We start from the raw sequence: 23,611 nt of genomic DNA, 5'->3' as shown, positions 1-23,611 counted from the left end.
GTTTCCCCACATAAAAGCAGGGAAGACAGAGTCCAGAACAGCCAAAAGGCATCAGTTGTCAGTGTCCTTATTTTAATGTCAGAGCAGGAACTTAAAACTCAGCTTTCTGCAACCCAATCCCAGTGCTCCCTTTATTTTTCATATTTTTCATTCATTTTTTTTCTTTCTTCAATATTCCTAGTAAAAGTGATCATGAAGTAGCATTTTCACAGGAAAAAAATATTAACTCTCCTTAATAGCTTTTGTAGAAACAGAGAAGAAAAACAGCCAGGCATTTTGCTAGTTCTCAGTGCAACAAGCAAAACCAGGTATGTGAAGGAACGTATTACTTGGCCTGATGAAAACATATTTGTTTACATCAATCTGAGAATATTAATCTAGACAGTTCTAAGGTGTCAGGATGCAAACCATTATGTTGAATAAGATATTAAAATCAATCAACATACTATTAACAACTATTCCAAATATTCCAGATTAAATTGGAAGTGAAGCGATCAGACTAACATTATTAGCCAAAGAATTTTCACCACTCATATGAATTTGAATTATTTAAGCCAGTTTCAACATTTGAAGAACTTTCCTGCTCTCAAGGGAGATATTAAATATATACGTCAGTAATTCACAGATTGCTGCTGCTGCTAGTCACAAGAATCTAGCTTTAATTCCTCACAGTTAAAATCGCTCTTCAAATTAAGAGTGTTTAATTCACTAAAAACATATCAAAATCAAACAGAAACTAAATGAACTTGCTAATGATAGACAATTTTAAATTATACCTTTTCTTTAGGACCTGAGGAAGGGAGGTAATTCATGCCTGATTATATGAATTACCTGGAGAGTGAGGTGCGATCTAATTTACATGGTAGTAATGAGCACATAGCTTTCTAATTACTTCCTGAAACGTTTGCACATGAGCTGACAGAACCTGGAGTCCAGAGAGCAAAGAATATGACACTGTAGGGAAAAGAAACAGTCCGAGGCAAAAGAGGTTACAATAAGCATTTGGACACAATTTGCATGGGTGTGGGGAAAAAACCTGGGTCATGGTGTGGCGAAAAGTTCAGTAGTTTTTGTTTTCCGCCCTTCATACATTTTAGGGCTACTGTAGTACAGCACTGTTCTCAGAAGAATTAGAGGATGAGGTACTGGTCTTGACAATTCAGCCTGCCTCAGGCAGGGCTCTTGTTTGTTGTCTCTTCTTGAATGGCAGTGTGGTTTCAGAATGGCCAGCAGAAGATGTTAGGTTGTTAATTTGCCCCTTTATTCTCCACAGCCATTAATCAGATAGACAGGGGTTTGCTCTTCTGTTCCCTCTGAAATTCTCCTATACCATTCCTCAATAAACCTGGCTATCAAAGGGAGCTTCCAGAGCAGTCCCGAGCCATGGAAGGGATTAAAAAATCATTTCAGTGCTACCTGATTACTTGAGGAAAGAGGGGCTCAAGATACACTCAGATGTAAGACATTCTCCTCAGATACTGAAGCTGACCACACCACGAATTGCCAAGGGGATTTCAAGGAATGCAAAGTGTTCCCAGTGCTATGCAAGAATTCATTTACAGTTGCATTTATTGAACAGCAGGGTAAGTCATTCCTATTTGATTTCTGTCCTAAAAAAAAATGAGACCAAGTGTCAGCTAGGCTTTAGCTTGTCTGGCAACCTTTATTTCACACAGACTATCATATATATATATTTTTAAAACTCTCAATGACAACTCTGGTTCCCCCAAAAATGTTGGGTTTTTTTCTAGGAAGTCCTGTTCTACAGGTGAATCTCGAACTTTCTGTCATGTCAGGCAAATAATGCTGCCTCTATCAGTCTTCTAAATCTATGTGTGGTTGCACACTTCAGTTTAATAGATTTAACCTCATTTCTTTAAAAGAACCAATAAAGTAGCTTCATTATACACTTCTGCCTGTGTTAAAAAATTCTTACAGCTGTTTCACTGAGAGGGTCTTCAATCTTCCTTCTTTGAAGGACTTAAAATTTGGCAGGATCCTTTTCACTGTCACTATGCAGTCTCACCCTGTGCAGACATGCTCTAAACTTCTGAGAAAAATCAGGAGTTTCCACGTGCTTGATGAAAGCTTGCTAGAGGGTATCAAGCAACATTCTTTACAAAGCCTGTTTTCACATTTTGTCTTCCACACTGAACAGAGCTTTTCCTTGCAACAGCTCCTCATGGCTGCCAGAAACAATTATGGCACTGGGCACTGGAACAGAAAAGAGGCAAACAGTCTTCCTGTGTTCTCAATGTTCTTCTTGTTATACACACAGCTCAGAAAAAGAATCACTTGGGTTGGAAGACTCAGCGCTCATAAAAAAAGTGACTTAAAGTGTATGGGAAAACTTGACAGGAGAAAAGCAGAAGAGGCAAACTGCTGGGAAAAGTATGAAAAATATTAATTAGTACTACTAAGTACAACTACTTCCCACACGAACCTGGAACAGGACACATAGTTCTCAGTTTTTAAGATTCCTCTGCTGTAGGTATCCTGTTGGGAAAGTCACTGGTGAGCTGCATGAATCTTCTCCACACTGTGGTCAACCCACAAAGGAGATGACAGCTTATGGCTGTTGCCAAATATTTCATTTGAGGACACACAAAAGCCTCTGCCACAGGTCAGTAAAATCTCTATTTAATACCAAGACAGCAGCCTGTGTACCTCCACCTAAGAACAATTCTATTTTTCAGGAAGGTCTTACTTCCTTTCCTACATTCTACCTTGTCAGATAGGATGGGACATTAAAACCTAGATAATATGACACATGCTGCAAAGTCTTACTCAAAGTTTGAAACAGGTCAGCATTATCTTCACCTGTGCAATCTTTAATTGCTTCCTGTGCACATAAAGAATATTTTTTTTAATGTATTTGGGATCCCTGCTTCACTCAATAGTCAGGAAGTATAGTGTTTAGGGAAAAATTAAAGCCTAGGCTTTGAATAAGGATATTGTCATTAGACTTCTGCCTTATTTCTTCCGAAATGTAGACAGTACCCTGAAATGAAGCAAAAGAAAAGATTAGTCCTCTCTTCTGAATGTGAATTTAGAAGTCCCTGTTGAGCTGAATAAGAGGAGATCCTGAGGGAAGGAATAGCACTCAAGCCCTTGAGGGAGCAGCCTATGTCAGGAGAAAGGTGAGGGAAGAGAAAGCAAAGTCTCACTCATGCAATGGAAGACTGCTCTGTTGGAACTGTTTTGCCTCTGAAGTCTGCCAGAAGACCTGAATTCTTACAACAGTGACATAAGTCAAGAAGATCTCTGCTTTTCACACTTCAAGCTCTATAAGCACCTCAAAACCCACTGAGCAATCAGGCCTAAAGTCTCCTGCATTCTGAGGAATAGGCATTCATGACAAAATAGGATTCACTCTCAGTCTTTCAAGTACACAGCTATTTCTGTAGGGGGCATAGAAAAGAGCTAATTTCACAAAATATATTGTTTCTTGCTTGCAGAAAACTCATTTAATATAGCAACAATTGCATAGAAAATCCCACATGGAAATTAGTTACTCAAAGCAGGGTTTGGCTAGAGGTCACAAAAAAAGCAGAAGGGGAAAACATTGATTATGCAACCACAAAGCTATGCTGTGTTGTCAGCTCAAATGAGGTATATTTAACTGGAGCAACACAGCTCCATATACGGATAGACATGCTTTCCTGAGTGACAGACACTGTGCCCTCTGGGACAAAACACCCTACTGCCCAACAGGGCTAGTAAGATAAAGGACTCCTAAATTAATTAAAATAAAGTTATTGCCCAGAATTTGCTTGATATTCCTGTAAACAACAGGTGCATGCTAGGAACTAGGATGCAGTGCTACAGGAGCCCAATGGACTGAAATACCCCCAGCTTTCATGTCAGTTCAGAGGCAGCAAGGAGAAGAGTCTCTGCTTTTCTAAAGCATGTTTTAGTTGGGAAGCAGATGAATCCTTAGGTCTTTGCCCTCCATTAAAATCTGTTGCACCAGAACATAAAACCAAAACACATTTTATTTACATCTTGAATAACTTTGGAGATACAGAATAGATTTCTACTCTGTCTCTTTTGGGCAGCTGTAATTACATGTCATTTCCTCATAGAACTTAACTTGAAAAGCACAACCAGTAACTGATTTAGTAACCTGTGTGACTCAGACAGGAGAAAATATTGCAAAGAGTCTTGAATTCCCAGAATATTAAACTCATGAAGGACTGTCTTCATGTCTGAGGATCAGATTCTTAAAGCCCAGTCTGCGTAAATGTTGCTTACATGGCTCTTGGCTCAACAGGGGGACCACAACCGTTGTATACTATGGAGCCACTCAACATAATCTGAAGAGAACATTTCCTTCAGTGTAGCTGCAAAATACCATAAATAGGCATTCCCTCTGCTTCCTTACAAAAAACAAAATCTCAGACTTGGCTCAGTAAGACATCTGCTTCACTTGGGGGAGAAAATCCCCTTCACTTCTTTCCTACAACTATAACTATGCAATAGAATCAATACTTTGAAGAAAAGGGACGAGTCTGCATTGTGCTTATCTTCTCTGACTTCGTTATCTGCAAAAAAAGATTACAACACTATGCTGGAGTAAATTTCACTCCCTATATGCCCTTAAGGAAAGCTTAATTCACAGCAAGTAAGGGGACAGAATAACAGGGAAATCAAAGGGCTGTTATAACCGCTCTAAGTTCTACTTTTTCCAAACACTTCACAGCTTAGAAGCTAAGCTAAGCTAAGCTGGTTTTTTTTTTCTTTTCTATTAAGTGGCTATTGACTAGAACAGATTAAACTGTCATGCAAATTGTTTAGGTATATGCATTATAGTAATAAGAAATACACATACATGGTTCTCTCTGCTACTGAGACAATTGATGCCTACTACCATTGGTAAGACTGGAGACTGAGTGCCCACGGCTATTCAAAGTACAGTGTTGCCTGTCCTTTCTCCCTCATTGACTCTAAATGGCTATAAAATTAGTTATTCACATGTCAAAATAACACTCCTGTAATGAACCTCTAACCTGCAATCTAGTCCCAGATAAAATGCTCCTTTGGTTTTGAATAAAGAAAACATTTTCATCTATTTTAATTTTTCTCTTCCTTCAGACAACAGTTGAAAACAATTAGTGGATAAAACATCTCTTGCTCTTCGTTCTTTATATGCAAATACCACGGACACAGTGAAGATACTAAACAGTACTGGTGCCACTGGAGACCCTTGAGGGACACCACTCATTGCTGGTTTTCATTTGGACACTGAACCATCGACTGACTCTTATCTGCCTAATGGTCCTTCCATCAAATTAATGTCTTTCACAATTTAGAGGCAAGAATGTTGCAGAAGTCCAGAGAGATGACATCAATAGCTCTTCCCTTGTTCACTGATGTTAATCCACCCTTGAAGGCTGCAGGCTCAGTCTCAATTGGCCCTTGGTGAATATTTGTCCTTGGTGAAGCCATGCTAGCCACCCCGAATCTAACTTCTGTAAAATGTTGGTTTTTAATTAAGAATATGCCTCTGTCATTTTAATTTAATAAAACTTATCCAATGTGTGATACCATTTTTTAACACAAGACTTGGAGGAAATACGGTTTTCAAGCAAAAAAAAAAAGTTCCAGCAACAAAGGTTATGCTATCTGATTGTTCAATGAGAATAATGTGAGATACTACAGAGGATTCCTTGGTTTTCAGCAAGCAGCAGACTATTATAATACATACCACCCAATCATAATCTTTGGGAGCCAATGAGGGATGACCAGAATTTTGGATTTGCTGGTAAAGCTACCAAAATGATCTTCTGTTTTGGAAATTGAGTCCTTGCACATATTGCAATTGAGAAGCTTGTGATTCTTTTACAGGACTGTTACTCCAGCAATGCCTGCAACTGACTATATTCTGCCTGTGGTTGTGATTTCATTCAATCAGAGTAACAACTCTGAGAATAAATTTTTGTTAGAAAACATGAATACAAATAGAAAAATCTAGGCCCAACCTTTGTATCACAGTAAGATGCAAAAATTTTGACAAACCACTGTTCAATGGGTAACTATGACCTAAATTCCTCTAGTTGAATACTTTCTGCAAGCCAAACAAGGAAGAATTTACCAGTATGAAATATACCCCTTTTCAAACCCACTGGCTTCCCAGGACTTCATTGTCTTATCCATAATGCTTTGCACCCTCTTGAAATTGCTTTAATTAATAGTGTGTGTCTGGTACCCAGTAAACTGGTTCTGCTGCCATTTCCACTGCTCCTGTTTTTTCCATTGCGGTAACAGAATTATCATTGCTTGTTCTCAGTTCTGTACTACTTTTTCTGGTTTTCAACCAGCCCCAAAGACTTGTTGCAAGTCTTTATTGCCTCTGATTCACCATCTTTTCATACATCATGTGTAGTTTCCTCATGTGATTTATGTATTTATTTCTTTCACCAGCATCTTCCATTCTCCAGTGCCTTATCCTCCATTTTTCTCTCCATGAACACTTCTCAAGACATGAACCCTGCAACTATTTACCAGATATACTTAATAATATAAGTATGTTTTGCTTCACTTAAACTTTATCTCTTTTTCAGTCCTTCTACAATACGGCCAACTGGAATCATCAAGTAAAATTCAGTTTCACTTACAAATAGCTACCCGTAAGAAATCATTGGGTTTGTTGCTGTTTCTGTTAGATACTTCAATTCAGTTATTTACTCCTGAACAAAACTTTTCTCTAGAAGTTGGCATATGTCTAAATTACTTCAGCTGTTGTCTTCCCTTCCACTTTCCTGTCATCATCAGTCAGCTCCCAAATATAAGACAACATTAGGGAACACAAAGGAAGACCAAGAGGGTGTAGGACAGTGAAGTAAAGTGAACACAGCAGAAACTGAAGAGAATTATCAGATTGAAGAATACGGGAAGAAAATTGAGGAAGGGGTGAACACCAAGGGAAGACAGGGGAGAATCACTGTGAAAAAGAGAGCTGAGCATGAAAGGAGAAAAGAAGGCAAAGGAAAGAAAGACTTGGGGAAAACACCATAGCCATAGATAGCATAAAGATTAGACAATAAGAAAGAACAGGCAAAGAAGAGGCAGAAAACAAAGGAGATTAATCAAGACAAAAAAATAAAAAAAACACCCTGGGGAGATGATCTGTATCTGAAATAAGGGGTGTTTTTAACCAAAATTGGAGATGCCTGGTATAATGGGGAACACTACAGCCCAGAGTAGGACAATAAACAGAATAAATATTTTAAAATAAATGAGCACAAGAGTAACTAGAGCAGTTGTGCTGCTGTACACTCTAAACTGGAAAGAGGTAAGTTATGAACATTAATCTGGTGTTTCTCTACAACTGAGAAGGAAAACAGAAAGCTAAAAGCAATAAGTATAAAACTAAGACTGAATATTAGGGACTTTTTTTTTGCTATATGCTCTTGATACCTCTATGTGGTACAGTATATTGAGTAAGAATAATAAAACCACAGAGCTCTGCTGTCATCACACAATGATACATGGTAACTGTAAATGTACGTGTTACATTGGGGTATATTGCTTCTGATTGCTTATTTCAGCCTTTTGCCAAGCTGTAGTCTGCCCCCATTCTTGCTCAATCTTATAAATATTTTTAATGGAAATGGAATACACATCAAAAGATGTGATATAATTGTTTTATGAGGCACTGGTTAGGCCTCATGCTTCTTTGGGCTCATTTTGCTACAAAAAGGCAATTATTCTTCAACATAATGGAGTACATTGGATCAGTTCAGCTTTTGAGATAATTTCTTATGAGAAATTGCATGTTGGCAGATGCACTGATTTCAAGTGAGGCACCCATCTGCATCTGAAAGCACAGGATTCTCCAACAAAAAGAAACCTGCAAAGTAACCAAATGAAACCCTCTGAAATTATATTGTCAATTTGACAAAATGTACTTGATTCTTAGGGTGCTTTTAATGCATTAATTACCTTCATGCTCATCTTATCTAAGGAGAAAAGACAGAGTGACTTGACAGAGGACACTTGGCAGATGCAAAGCCTGAAATAATCGCATAAATTGGTAACATCAGCTTTGTTGAAGTTGATATTAAAATTCTAACTATCTCCTACTGTCCTGGGGCTTAAGCACAGTTTTCCTGTCAGAGTTTTTTTCTCTCTTTATTTATCAATCTAACCAGGAAAAATGACAATGGCCTCGTTCTTTTAGGGACAGGTGGCAGCTCCCACTTGTAGCATCCTCTTTGAAGATTGCTGAAAGGACAACTATCCCCCCAGACAAGTAGCTGTGCCGGGGAAAAGGAATGTCTAATGTGCCAATCTCTTTTCTGGGTGGACATGGCCCAACAGTTGGGCTTCAAGCACGGTTATGTATCTGAGCAAGAGATAACATGTGCTTGTGAGGGCAGTGCATGCCCTTACAGGCATTTCCTAGCTCCTCCTTGGCAAATGCAGCAGGCCAGATGGAACTTGGGCTGCCAGTTGGACCACCCTGGTTTGTACCAAACAGGATTTTTTAAAAACCCAAGGGGATGGAAAAAGTCTGAAAATTAGCAACTAAAAATAAACAGGAAATGAAGGCAGAACTGTTTCACATGAAGTGCCATAAGTAAATGAAACACAATTGTCCAGTTGGAATTATCAAAATTATGAATTTAAGTAAAAACATTGTCAATAGTGAAAATAATGCCAGGGCAGAAGGGAAAGGAAGAGCTAAAATGAAACAAAAAAGCCAAACTAACACAACTACAACAATGCTATCAGTAGAACCACACCTGGATATCTTCAATGTGAGGTAAAGGAATGTGTGAGAAGTATGGCATTTTGAAGGTCTGAAACATGTTAACTTCAAGAAGTTTCCTGTATATCCTTTGAAATTCCTTATTTGTCACAGCATAGTCTGTTGCTTGAATTTTTTTTTTCCTTTAATAACTCTGAAAAATTAAGGCTCAGGCCAAGTACATAACGGAAGCTTGTGTTCTATAACTTGTAAGGATGAGCAATTAGATAGGAGAAAGTCAATGCATAATAACAACAAGAATACTTCTCTATTTACCCAGGATCAGTTAAGATTTAATGCAGATTTTTTTCCAGATGAATGTTAAGACACTGTCAGTCTGTGAGGACACATCATTTTCAAAAGACATTATTTAATGGAAATATAATGCCAAAGAGAAATAGCACCACCTACAATTTGATAATACTGTTTAAAGCTCAACAAATCAGAAGAATGTCTCAAAAATGCAAGGCACAGTCTCTGTTGCTGAGATAAAAAAACTAGATGATCTACACCTTTACCTCCTGTAGGTTCTGGAACTGCAAGGAAGAAAATTGCTTTCTGACTGTTCTATTTAACAGTCACACCAGCAAAACGTAACACAGAAAGCAAAGCATAAACAGATATTATTTACACAAAGTATTATCTATGCTAATATTGAGATACTGAGTAAAATACTTCAATATGCAAATCCTTTTGGTATTTCAATCATCTGAGACCTTGAGACACTAAAGGCTGTGTTTTATAATTTTGGAGTTTTACACAAATGCAGGAACTGGAGCACTTTCATCATCTAAACAGTTCCCCAAGAAATTTAAACACAGTGAAGCACAATCAAGCCTTATCAGATAGCTTATTAAGTAGGACTTGCTGGGATACTTGAACTGTTAGCCCAAACAACACAAGCAGCCATGTTTGTGCAGCAGTCCAGGAGCCAGGAAAAGTCTTGCTCTTCGGCAAGGTGAGTTCCACTGAGCAACGCTTGGTTCTGTGGGGTAGCTGCGGAGCTGGGGAGGGAAACAGCAACAGAACAAGAACAAAAAGGAGACACTCCTTTCCCGCAGGAAATAGGGAATGCAAAGCATCCAGGACAACAAACTGAAGAAGAATCACTTCAGAATTCTTTAGATTTGGCGCACTCTCCCTGCAGTTAAGGCAGAGACAGAGTCAATCTCGGGTGTTTCCACACCATCTCTGTCACCACGTTTAAGCGCAGCTGTCTCTGAAGTGTCACCAAAGGACCTCTCAGTGGTCATGCCTACCAGATGTCCTAAGTTAACAGGTGAAACAGCACAAGGTTTAATTTCTTTTTTTTTTCCACGTCCCATGCCTACAAGGGTAATCTTTTTCTGGTTCACTCTGCCTTATGAGCACCAACAGTATTTCTATATTTGGAATTTAAGTAATGTGGAGAAGACTAATTCAACATAACAGAGGCAGGCTAACAAAGAGGACATCATAAGACTGTTTAAGAAGGTGGAAGGAAATTGCATCCTGATTTAGTTGGCAGACCACCTTCCTTTCTTTTGCTACCAAAATGCCACTACAGTTTAATATCCCAAAGTGATAACGGACAAGATGGAGCACAAAGGCTTTTGTTGTTGTTTTCTGGGTGCGGCTTTTTTGCCTCTCAAAGAAAATAACACAGAAGGATCTTTATTGAAAGACCCTGGGGCAGATTTGTAGTTAGAAATTGTTCAAACTGAAATCAACAGTGACGTGACAGTTTCAAACAGCTGATGGGCCTTCTCTTCTCCTTTACAACTGGGACTTGAATGTGGCCCTAAAAGGATCACAGGAAGTCCCAGCACAGAATTTCCATGTCTCAAACATCAAGTACAAAAATCTCTGCTACAGGTTTTAATGAAGCTTTTTCTTCTTTAATTCTTACAGCATGCACACTTCAAAAGCAAAGAATTTTGCAAATTTTCAGTAATTTAGGAATTTTCAATCTCATAGAGGGCAAACGCTTATGTTTTCCTTTCACAAAGTTAAAATTTACATTAAGACCCAAGCAACTAATTAGTAAATGAATCAACCTATTAATTTAACATTTTCTTTTCTAAAAAAATAAGATTAAATCTTTACTAATTTACTTAGAACTATTCATAAGACAAAATCAGGAAATCACCATTTAGAATATTATCTATAGCTCAGAGTTCACACCAGAGTTCAACAAGTCTCAATTACTGCCCAGAGATGTTTAATTTAATAATAGAAGGAAGCATGCATTTTCTCCATATACAACAGTACCCTGATAAATGTTCCTTCTACAAGCCCCATATTTCCTTACCTTACTTAAAATTTACTCTAATGTTATTCTATAGACTACTGTAATATGAATTAAATGACAAAATCAAATGCAGATTGCCACTGTGAGGGGGCAACATACAAATACATTTAAAATAAAAATGGAAAATTAACTTCCAAAAGGCTTAAAACAAAAGACTATAGTTATATTGAACTAACTTACATAATGAAGATTTTTTAAATAATTGTATTCAGCTTTCTCTTTCATGTCTTATTCCAGTAGTAAGCAAATTTCCAAAAGCAGGTGATTCAGACAGTTTTACGCATCACACTATGTGAACATAAAATTAATTTTGATGCACATTGTACCAAAATGTCAATATAGATCCTGCAAATAATGTTCTGTAGCAATACTCGTATTTTTCAGTGTCAGCTAAAGTGTTTAATGAAAACTAATTACCCATTCTCAGTATGAAGCACTGACGGAGTTGGCGGTGGATCACACTTGGGTTGCAGCACTCCTCACCATCTCAGCCAAAATCCACACAGCCAAGGGTGTTGGCTACCTGTAAAGCAGTGATTTCATCATTTCCAATTGTCTCCTTTCTACAGACATGTAAACAAATCAGAGCACCAACCAATACGGCTCTTTGGAAAGCTGTGTTTCCACAAACAAAGCAAATTCAAGAAATTTCATCTCCACGCTCTTTTACATTTTATTTTGAAAATGTAAAACTGTAACCATGAAAAAGAATGTATCTTTATCATTCATTTGAACAGGAATATTTGAGTATTCATGTGCTTCTGACATATAACAATACAACAGATTCTCAGTTCTTTTCCATCAGGACAGTAATAAATGTTCCACAATGTTTATTAATTGCGACTCAGAAAGCATCAAACCTGTATGACAAAGCACAAAATCTCAATTTTTGTTGCTTTCTGTTGAAACAGCTTCTCAGAGCCCTTGATACCAATGAAAAAATGCATGCTTATTACACGCAGTAATTTAATAACACAAACTGCAGTGTTCCTTTCTATTTTGTGGGTTGCCATACACAAAGACTGCATCTTACATGCCAAATGAAGCAATGAAACATTATTCTCATTTAAACACTACAGAAAATTACAGCACAGCCTGGCTAAATAATTTTCTGGGAAGAGTTTAGGTTTGGGAGTGGAAGAAAAATTCCTATTATAAACAAGTACTTAGCACTTAAGAAGTGCTTTGCATCTTTACAAGGCTCCTCAAACAAGTACATAAGGATTGTGAGCATTGTACAAGTAAGGTCACTGAAATGAGCATCTTTAAGAAAGATTTAAAAAGAAGTGTTTTCTCAACTAAGAATCAGAGTACACTGCAATGGTTTCTGTTTCAGAGCTAACCAAAACCCATGGCTTCCCCATAGCTCAAAAGTAAATTGGTACATGAAACAATTTTATTGTCCTATCACTGCATGACTCAAAATATTCCGTATCAATGTAAGATTAATGAGTATAAAAAGAAATGTAAGTAGGTAAGTAAACAAATAATAGCTAGCTGACATCTTTGCACTCACAATAAAGTATCAGCTGAAGTTCAGGCCCAGAGGAGAAGGATCTCCACAGAGAGGGGAGGATCAAGACAGAACAAGGGGTAATGACTTTAAAGTGACAGAGGCTAGGTTTGGGTTGGATATTAGGGGGAAATTCTTTACTGTGAGGGTGCTGAGGCACTGGCACAGCTTGCCCAGAGGCTGTGGCTGCCCCATCCCTGGCAGTGCTCAAAGCCAGGCTGGATGGGGCTCTGAGCAATCTGGTCTGGTGAAAGCTATCCCTGCCCATGGCAGGGGGTTAGAACCGATGATCTTCAAGGACCCTCCCAACCGCAACCATTGCATAATTCTATGATATGACATTCAGGAGAACCTGTTGAATGAGTTATGGATCTAGCCACAATGGAGAGGATGATGCACATGTGAAGGAACCTTGATTTCATTACTCATTTTTCCTTCTTTATTTTATCACTAATTGCTGTTCTTCCCTTTTTTCTTCAGTATTTTTTTAGTTATGGTCCCATTTTATTATTATTCATAAATCTTAACATTCTTCAAATAAAAGACAATTACCTAGTTCTACCTATCAGTGAGTGAATTGATGTCTGCATTGAGAAAGGATGTTAAAAAAAAATCACTATTAACTCATTTAAATGTTACACCTTTGCAGAATTCTCTCATGCTACTGCATGGATCCCAAGATACAGTGTGGAATCCTATTCCAGAAATCTCTAAAATAAGGATCAGTAAGAAGGAAGCACAGGACTGTATCCCCATCAAGTTGTTCTTCTAGAGGTGTCCTGTTTATGTCCTACATTATTCTCTCCCTGCAGGAAAGCAGAAAGATTAAAGTGTGATAACTCACAATTACTCTGTTATCTTCTTGAAATTTCATTTTTAACATCTTGTTCAAACCAGTATTAAAACTTTAAACTCTTGTCTCGTATCCAAAACAAAAATACTGGAAAATTTAGAATTATTACCTGCCCACTCAGCTCTGTCAAAACAATTTGATTGTGCAGACTTCCAGACTAGCTCACTGATTTCTTGGTACAACAGCACTCTCAGGGAACATACAGCTGTCACTTAGAAGTGTTTCCCAAAGTTTTGTCTATACAGATTACCTCCTCCTGAGACATGCAAGTGCCCCTGGTGTTAAAGTTCAAACCCTCTGGAAAGCCACGCTTGGTGGAGCGATACACAAACCTCCCAGAAGAACTGAACATTTGGCACGAGGTTCTACTAAAAAAAACCAGAGGTCCAGAGAGAACAACCCACACAGTCCCTCCGCTCCTTCAAGCTGCCAGAGGCACAGGATTCAAATGTCCTCAGAGCCTTCCCTCCTTACACATATTCAGATAAGTTTATGATAAACAGTTCCACAGAAGTTCATCTCAGACTCTGTATTAGAAAAAAAAAATAATTGCTGGAACAAAGAATTCCCTCGTGAACACCCAGCTGATCCCGGAGTTTCCAAAAAATGTTGAGTGGCAACAGAAACTCATCTGACTCCCACTGATACTTGACTGATTTGCTAGCAAGATTCAACAACCTGTCCATGGCATAGACATTGTCCTGCAAACAATGTATTTCCATATTCAAAATCACTAAATATCATTATTCCACTGGATGGGTCTCAAAAAATTGATGCCTCATTAAAGTTAATACTATATCTGAGTGATGACCTATACCTACTAATCTTGTCCCAAAGACAGAAAATAGTCTGTAATTTTGTATAGTCCCTGGAATGCTATGATTCTGTTTTACAATTTAGGCTTTATTCTAAAAAATTATATGGGGAGCAGGAAAAGTTAAAAAGCTGGAATAGTGATGAATTTGAGTCATATTCTTGCCCAAATTAAAACCAAATCTCTGTCGTAAGGGTTAAGCACAGTCTGTTTACCTCATTCAGACAACATCTAGTCTGCAGTGACCATTCCTTGGGAAATTAGGGATTCCCTCACATCTGTAACAAATTACATGGAGCAGTACAGCTCATCCTTAAAGTTCATTTGATAGTGATTGTAATACATGCCTTAAGGTTAGGATGGAGTGCTTAACTCAATCACTTGATTATATGCAGAATTTCAAATGCTGCAGAAGCCAGGCTGCATATGGAAGTTCTGGGATTGAGGACAACTCACCTGGAAATCAAGGCTGTTATTGCTCATATCCTACCACAGGCAGACCACATTCATAGGGAGAACACTACTATTTAATGGAGAAAGAAACATGCAATAGACTAGAAGGAGTTTTCTATTAGAGCTGTCCAGGAACAGATGGTTCCAGCATCTGCTATTGTCTCTCCTTATCCTGGGTAATTTATTTATTTTTTAAAATGTGGTTTGGCCTTAAGTTCAGTCAAAGTTCATCTGGCATCACATCAGTTTACATCTTTATCCAAAGATCTTCTTTGTTCATGCATCTTACAGTCAAATGAAAGAAATTACTCACACATTGCCACCTGTGTGTGAACCCACCACCTACTTAGATTTATTTCTCACCAAAGTTAATGGACTCTTTACCTCAAAGTTTGAAGAATTTACACAGTCCAATCTGTCTTTGAAGACCACATTCCTGGCAGAACAGTATCAGGCTGCAGAACCAGGGAGTCCCAAAACCTGATGGTTTGACAGTACTCTGTGTGAAGCAGCTTTATGAGCACATTCTAAGCTACTGCCCAAACGAGTGCTGGCATTCCCTTTTAATTACTGTGAACCTGAGCACGGTTTTCTTGGTTAAAGGTTCACTATTGTACATAATCTAAGACCCACTAAGACCCATAGGCTTGAAATTTGCTGTGCATTACGGGGGGGGGGCAAGCAGGCCAAACTGAGTGACTTCAGTGATAGATTCCCAAAGAATACCCTCCATAAGAATTAGCTTTTTACAAAATCACCTGCTTCCATCAGCTTTTTCTTTACATGACTGGGACTCAGGCTACAGCTTTAATCATCTCCAGACTGATCTCATCTGTCAGGATTCAGGCTGGTAACACAATGTTCCCAATGCCCCTTCAGGAAAACATGACGGAAAAAGTAAAGAGAAGAGAGGGTAAAATTTGCAGCCACAGGTCAGTGGAGGCTGGAAGGCACCTGGACACGCTGGCCTGATGGATGTATGAATGACAGTGCACAGGAGTGCACACCAGCCTGCAGAGCTCATGGGTGATGCCAGAAACGTGAGGCAGCGTTCGGCACTGCCTGGAATCACCTAACGTGGCAGAATGACTGATTTGGGGCAGGCTGTTGGCACAGGGATGGACATGAGTGTCAGGTACACGCCCCGTGTGCCAGGGCCCTGGGCAGCTGGGCATGAGTGTCAGGTACACACCCTGTGTGCCAGGGCCCTGAGTAGCTGTGAGAACAATGCACCACAGAGCAATTGTAAGAGAGGCAAACTCTTTACTTTTCAAAAGATAAATTATGGTACTGAACTAGAGACATCTTTCTGAAAGCTGCATCACACATATGAATTGGACACATGCTGTTCCAGAAAAATATATGGCAATGGTTGCTGACTCCACTGTTATTTTCCATTTGTGTGAGAAAAGTTTTTTTATTGTTTGTAGTCTCAAGTTAATTTAGCATGTATGCCTGATATGCAGCAATGCTGTACATGGTGCCTTACCATGTATTATACAAAAGCTACAATGAAGAACTATCCCAAGCTTCCACATCAAATAGGAATTGACTCACAACGATCTGTGGAACAAAGGGAAATGCACATGCACTGCACCAACACAGGGAAAACCTGTGGAATCCTGTCTGACATCCCAGTCATTGGGCAGCTCACAGCAGAGCCTCCTGACAGTTTACTTTGAGCACTGCCAGGGGAAAATTTCCATCTCCACGCTCAGCAGGCTACAAAGAATACTAAGCACAAATATTTAAGTATTATTTAGTTCTGGCATGCACAATATCCCTTATTCAGAAAGACCTTTATTGCTTTGCTAAGTATTACAAGTATTTCAGTTCCCCTGTTGACATCTTATGCAGATTGTTCCTACAGCAAGTTATGGATACTTCAAACACTGGAGCAAGGCACAACATACACGTGGCTTGTAAACTGCAGTACAGAGTGGGATTACCACAGTCCCTGGCAGGCAAGAAAGATTTTTCCCACAGCAGCTTCCTTTGTCTCTTTGTAACAGACATAAATAGAGACCCGCTGTTGAGGTGAATTACAGCAGGTAGTGAAAGTATGCAGGCTATAGGCAAGAGGGCCTCTTGAGTCTTCATTCCCTCACAAAATGCTTTGCTTTATCTGCCTCCTAGTTAGACCAGCCCTCATTGCAAAACTGAGCACACGTAATTGAAGGTTTGTGTTAGCAGCTGCCGCGATGTGCTAAAACAATCTGCAGGTCTTAATCCCTGATGAGCCAATCAAGTGGAGTTAACATCAGTGCAATACTGCTTTTGTACACAGATGGGAATCAGGGTTTTTTGAAGTCTTGTGCAGAGAGGAGACCCATTAGTTTACAGACTCAAATGGTCCAGGTGGCTTCAGCTGGGTTAGAAGATTTGTAAGAGCCACAGGGAAATCTGTGGTAAAGGCATACCCTAAAAACCTTTCTGTGACTGTCTGGGCACCTATTTTCCCATAAAAAATACCCTAACAAGTCCTGTTCATTCATGCTATACCAGCTTTCACACCTTGTATTTGTGGTATGCAAAGACAAGCAACATGTTATTCTCAACCCCATGAAATTATGTGGGCTATAGTATAGGGTGGGGAGAGCCAACCAGAGATGTTTTGATCAACTGAAAAAATTCTGTTACATCACAAACAGAAATATAAGCAAAAATATAATGGTTTTATAAACTTCTGACTAACCACAAGACACTTTAATGAAACCATTCCAGCAGTTTTCCTTCTTCATTACCAGAGGAGCTGCTACAGTGACTGGACTTGTGGAGTTCACAGCTGTGGGGAACTCCTGCCATTAGTACTGTCCCAGAGTCAGAGTTTCCTGATATTTCAGTTCTCTGCCCTGAAGCCACAGGAACCCCAGCCCCAGTGATTCAGCCCAGAGCCAGAAAAAACTCTCAACTTTACTTCTAATAGGACTCTCAGGACAGTTGGGCTTTCACCCAAAAAAAGCCAGAAGCACAGGAGCCCAGACTGCCAAACCTTGAAACTCCTGCCCAAGTCCTCATTCCAAATTTCCAGATTCCTCTGTCTCTGTCCATCTAGCTGACAGAAAACAGGGAGATGGGAACTTGAAGTTTCAGGAGCCGCAGATGAGGCAGGAGCCTCAGAGCTTGGGCTCTCAAGCTTGGTGTTTTGCAAAGTAATTTAAACAAACTATGTGACCTTTAGAAAGGTTTTTCTGCTTTCCTCTCTAAATTAAACATACAAAATTTCAAATTAAAGGCGATTTTTTAAAAAAAATAATTGAATCTGGAACTCTAGATTTGAGTATCTACAGCACAGAATCCATGGCTATTTCTTACTGGTCTATGACACAGAGTAATCCCAATAAGACCACAGAATTTTAGAATATTTTAAGTTGGAAGATATGCATACAGATCACCAAGCCCAACTCCCTGCTCTTCAGGTAGAAAACTACCTGAAAAGGAATCACTGGATTCACAAGACATCCTACAGTATATGCAAGGACTCAGAGAAAAGTGTGATGGTAAAGAGATATGGAGAGATTTCACCCTCAAGTAAGTGGTTCTGAAAAAAAAAAGAAAAAAAGCTTTTTCCTCTTTACAAAATAAACATGTTTCAGAAGTTCAACTCAAATTACAGTTAAAACAAGAACAGAGTCACTCTCCCAAGAACAGAAGTCCATCTGCTCTATCTACTGTGTTCTTCATACACAGGGGTAATGCTTCCCCACCAGATCTGGAATACAATTTCTCAGAATACTGTAATTTCATAATATCATAATTTCCAAGCCTGCTCCAACACTGCAATATTGATCCTCATGGCATCCCAGGTATTTGCCACCTATGTGAAAGGTTGGAATTTAGCTCTAATGACAACACATGTCACATTACATGGGCTAAGCTTTTCACAAGTGAGGTGACCACATGGAAAGTTTCCCTGTGAATCACAAGAATATGTAAATCTGTGCCATCAAACAACATCTGTGGGCAGTTTATGAATAATTTGATGCTACTGTTTGCTTCTATCAAATCTGGTGCCATGAAATCACTTTGCCCAGGTTCTGCACCTGTCTGTAAACTCCGGTGATAACTGTATTTCCAAAAGGGACTCTAGCTGCTACACGTGACTACGCATTTCCTCTTTTGTTCAAACTGCTGGGGAGTCCCTGGACCCAGAATCATAGAATCATAAAGGCTGGAAAAGGCCTGCAAGATCACCCAGTCCAACTTTTGACTGAGCACCACCATGCCAACTTAACTAGAGCACTAAATGTCACGTCCAGTTGTTTCTTGAACACTCCACAGACAGTGCTTTCACCCTCCCTGCACAGTCAGTCCCAATGCTTTTACCATCCTTTCACTGAAAATATTCTTCCTGGTGTCCAACAGGTCTTCAAACCTGAAAGCAAGTTTAGTGATGCAGCTGAATTCCCTTGCAAAATACGTATAACATAAAATAATTTGAGAAACAGTAAGTTCAAGTGCATGCCACAGTCAGCCTCACACTCTTGACACATTCAATCCACACAATACAGGTACCCAAGGACATATCATTAGATACACAATAATATCTATTAATTAAAGTAATGGTGTAACTAAGCACACTCTGTTTATCTCCCAGGCAAATCTAGCTACACTCAGTGTGGCAAAAATAGCTTCACTTTTTAACACTTTCTAACCCTTTCACACATATTTGAACTGTAACCCAAAAGATTCTTACTTACATCCCATAAAGATTCTCATTTATGTCCTACAAAGATTCTCATCACTTCTGAAGAAATAAAAGAATTTATTCAGCTCTCTTATGGCATCATCATGCTTAATTATTTCTAGTAATGCGCCTCATGTGACAGAATCCAGGTGGCCTTAAAAACTGACGTGTTTATTACCCATATTTCCTATGTGTATGTTTTTACTTCATAAGTATTCCCTTATCTCTGTTTATCAGGGGCTGGAAGTCACCTGAAGTTAACACTCTGAACTCTGTTAGTATATACTAACACTGATCTTAACTCTGCATTATTAAAATTAAAATAAAATTCTGTATCAACCAAGAAAAATGCTTCATTAGAAAAGAGGTCAACTTGTACTGTTAAAGAGTGGAAAGGAACATTAGATTAAATCAGGTCTTCTTGCACAAAACCCCAAGAATCAGCAATTTCTATTCAGAGGTTTTAAAGAACATTCCACCTTCTTCAAGGTTGCTTATACATCTTTACATCACCCCATCACTACAGAGCTTGAAGTTCTGAGCACTTCATATTACACAAGGTCAACAGCACATTCCACAGACTCTCTGGGAAATGTCTCCATCACAGATCCAAGTAAAATTTCTGTGTAGAAACAGCTCCTCACAAACTGTCACATCTTTCTTAGTTTGGCAGCTTGATCTAAAGCCCATTTTGGGAAATCTTTCTCTAATGAATATACCCCAAACTCACCTCCTCTGAGAACCAGAACAGATATTTATGCCCACGCAGGAGAAGAGACACGCAGACCTCCTGCTCTGTCCTTGGGCCACTACAGTCCTGCGGCCACTACAGTTTGGCCAGGGTAACCCCCTGTGAGGGATCTGCTTGGGAATAAAAGTGACTTTATTATGATACTGTTACTCTGCTGCAGACCAGAATCTGAATTTCAGAATGATGTACCCTTGAGCAATGCAAAAGGCACAGCTGCTGTCGTAGAACTGCACTGCTACAGTTCTGCCATGTCAGGCTGCTTATGGGACAAGTTTGTGTATTGCAAAGCAGAACTCTTCTCTAAAACTATAAAGCAAGGATACTGTATCTCAGGAGTACACCCTTACTTCACTTACCAAGATGAGTGAAGAAGCCCAAGCTGCACCACAGGCCTTCCCTCCTCAGGTGGATGTGGCTCAAGCCTTGGTTGGGAAAACCTTCGGTCAAATGAGAGTCAGTGGCAAGACAAGAGGTAGCTGTGAGTTGACTTCAAAAATGCACTTGAAGGGAGAGGAAAGAGTCTTTCTGTCTTCTCAGGAATTTATCTGATGTGCTATGTATCCATGCCAAACTCCTATTTAGTTCAGTGCTGCTGTTTAAGAGCTCAAGTGTAAATATGAAGGGACTCGCTTTGTTTGGTGAAAAACAGGGCCTAGTTGGTATAGAGACACCAGTGGTTGTGAGGAACTAATGAAATACTTCTTTCCCTTTCTCCCTCCTAAGGGGACTCTTTGAGTACATGCCAATTTTTCCTCAGTTTCTGGGATAAGCAGCCAGTCCCTGGTAAACCCACCTCTGACTTTGGTTATGCAGGTGCCCTTCGCTTTCAAGTCAGCGGCTGCAGCTGCACCTCAGCCCCTCTGAGGGCTCACCCCGGGCCGGGCTTCTCTGGGCTTCTGTCTTTTCCCTCCATTCCACCCCTGCTGGCCCTCCCTTTCTGGATTGCAAAGCAATTGAAATTGAAAACTGAAATTGACTCAGAAATTGAGTCCTGGGCTCACAGGCGCTTTCTTGCCACCAGGTACTTGGATCTTCCTGCTCTTCCCTCACACAGCTCTCCCGTTATCGGCACGCCGGGACCAGCTCACCCCTCCACATGCCACTCCCTCACAGCTTCAGAGATGGCCGCCGTGCCGCCATCCCCAGCAGGTTGTACCTTGCTTATGCCGCCCACACACCGAGGGTCTGACAGCTGGCGGCACCTTCGGGGCAGCCACAGCACCGAAGCCCCGCTTCAAGAAGCCACCGGGAGCTGGTGGCAGCTCCCGCCGTCGACGCCCGCCCCGCGCCTCTGGAACCTTCCGTGGCCTTGGGGACGAGCTGTGGGGGCAATGGGCGGGCGCCGGCGAGCCGACCCCGAGGGAGCCATGCCTCGGGCGCCTCGGCCGTCGGGGGCACCGGACCCACCTACGGCGCTCGCCTTCCGCCGAGCACCGCCGCGATCCCACCCGGTTCCCGCCGAGAGAGGGGAGCGGGAAGCCGCCCGCCCGCCCCCTCTCTCTCCCTCCCTCCCTCCCTCTCCCTGCCGGCCCTCCGGGAGGCCCGGCTCCCGCTCCCCCGGGGGGAAGGGGGCAGCCGGACCCCCCGGCGGGGGGATCTCCTCGGGGCGGGGCCGCCGCCGCTCCCTCCCGGCGGGCGCGGCCCCCGCGCCGCTCCCGCTCCCGGCGGGCCCCCACGGGCGGCACGCGCGGCCGGTGGATGCCGCCGGGTGACGTGCAGGGCGCGCGGTGGCAGCACCTCCCCGCGCGCCGCTTAAAAAGAAGAAGAAAAGAGGGAGCGAAACATGAGAGCCCGGACGAGCCGCAGCCGCCGCCGCCGGCAGCAGCAGCAGCAGCGGAGGGGGCATCGCCCGGCCCGGCCGCCGCCGCAGTCCCGCCGCGGGGACACCCTTCCTATGGGACGACAAGTGAAGGGCTGCTGCCGCCGCCCGCTGCCCGGCCCGCCCCGAGCCTCGGCGCTTCGGCGCGGCAGCGGCAGCTGCTAAAACCTGTGCCGCTCGCACAACTTCGCCGGCTTCGAGCATCCTCCCGCCGGGCTCGGGGGCTCGGTCCCCCCCGGTCCTGCCTCTTCGCGCCCACCTTTTTGGAAGAAGCGGGGGTGGCCGAGGTGCTGTTCCTCCGTCGGCTCTTTAACCGCCGCTGTTATTATTCTCCTCCAGACTTTCCCCTTCTGGGGGAGGGAGGTGGTTTCCTGATCTGAAGTGCAAAGAAAAGTCAGTGGGATTCCCCTCCTTCCTTCTCCCCCCACCCACCCCCCCACCCCCGGTTTGGGTGCATTCACACGCTCCCTCAGGCATGATGCTCAAGATGCTGCCGTTTAAGCTGCTGCTGGTGGCCGTGGTTCTGTGCTTCTTCGAGGGGGATGCCAAGTTTGGGGAGAGCGGCGCCCGGAGGAGAAGGTGCCTCAACGGGACCCCGCCGCGGCGGCTGAAGAAGCGGGACCGGCGGGTGCTGTCCCCGGAGGCCCCGGGCGGCGGGGAGGCGATGTGCCGCGGCCTCTACCCCCGCCTGTCCTGCTGCTCCCGCTCCGAGGCGCAGGGTCTGCCGCACGCCGAAGCCAAGGTAGGCACCACCTGGGGCTGCGCCGGGCTTTGCGGGAGGGTTTTGGCGTTCTGGGCTGGTTTTTTATTATTTTGCGCCGAGCCGCGCACCGGCCGCGAACCTGCCGCGTTCCCACGCGGGCGGCGGGGGGCGATGCCGCGGCGGGGGGCGAGGGCGCGGCGGGAGCGGGACCGGCCGCGGCTCTGACGCTGCCGCGGGAGGCGCGGGGAGCCGGCTCCGCTCCGCCAGCGGAGGGGACACGGGCGCCCCGCGGGGGGAGCGCGGTGCCGGCTCTGCCTCCCGGTTACTTTCTGCCCGCAGCGCCCGAGGGTCCGGCGGCGGCGCCGTGCCCGTGCAGCGCGGCCGGGCCGCCCGCAGGTACCGCCACTGCTGCGGGAAGGGCGGAGGAGCCGGGCGGCAGCGGTGGCAACGGAGGGGCTGCGCGTTCGCCCGGCGGTGCCATCCGGGCTGGGCTTTTCCTGGCGTGAGAGATCGTGTCCAGTTTGCTCCACATGCTCACTTCGGGAGGGGGTTCGGATAGTGGCTTGGTGCCGGTGTGCCGACATTCCGTGATCACCGGCCGCCTCGGGGCCCGTGTGCTACTCACGGTTCCGGGTGTCAGCGGCGAAAGCCCCCGAAGTGTCCGCTGTGGAGCCCCGGTGTCCCGGCTGTCGCCCAGGGCCGGTGTCTCACCAGGAGCCCTGAGATACTCTGCCTTTGCACATTACCTGGCAGCCTCTCTGCCCAATTTCAAGCTGCGGTCATGTGAAGGGAAGCACCTCCTCTGCTCACCGATTTTTAAAAATTGTCAAGTTCTCTGCATCCTTTAGCAAGTTAAATTCTGCTTATCAGCCTGTTGCTTAGATTTTCAAAGGCGTGGGTACCTAACCAGGCAGGACTGTGTTTGATAAGCTGCGCTGTGCTGGCCAGTGCTGCATCCGGGGGTATGCACGGGGAG

At 42.6% G+C, this 23,611-nt stretch overlaps 2 protein-coding genes across 2 annotated transcripts in view; one reads left to right on the top strand and one right to left on the bottom strand.

Moving 5' to 3' along the window:
• Nucleotides 1–22,136, bottom strand: part of LOC141729010 (uncharacterized) — a 156,754-nt gene extending 134,618 nt beyond the window's left edge. Inside the window, exons 1-3 of the mRNA XM_074540425.1 lie at nucleotides 22,101–22,136; nucleotides 21,270–22,005; nucleotides 20,470–20,550 (exon numbers count right to left, since the gene is read on the bottom strand). Of these exons, the coding sequence (XP_074396526.1) occupies nucleotides 20,470–20,550; nucleotides 21,270–22,005; nucleotides 22,101–22,136 (853 nt within the window). The remainder of the gene's footprint in view (nucleotides 1–20,469; nucleotides 20,551–21,269; nucleotides 22,006–22,100) is intronic.
• The window catches only part of HHIP (hedgehog interacting protein), a 71,453-nt gene continuing 69,621 nt past the window's right edge, over nucleotides 21,780–23,611 (top strand). Inside the window, exon 1 of the mRNA XM_074540807.1 lies at nucleotides 21,780–22,674. Coding sequence (XP_074396908.1) covers nucleotides 22,408–22,674 — 267 coding nt within the window. The 5' untranslated portion in view covers nucleotides 21,780–22,407. The remainder of the gene's footprint in view (nucleotides 22,675–23,611) is intronic.

The sequence above is a fragment of the Zonotrichia albicollis genome, chromosome 5 (assembly GCF_047830755.1).
Source record: "Zonotrichia albicollis isolate bZonAlb1 chromosome 5, bZonAlb1.hap1, whole genome shotgun sequence".
Classification (NCBI taxonomy): domain Eukaryota; kingdom Metazoa; phylum Chordata; class Aves; order Passeriformes; family Passerellidae; genus Zonotrichia; species Zonotrichia albicollis.
This window is presented reverse-complemented; position numbering and strand designations above follow the sequence as displayed.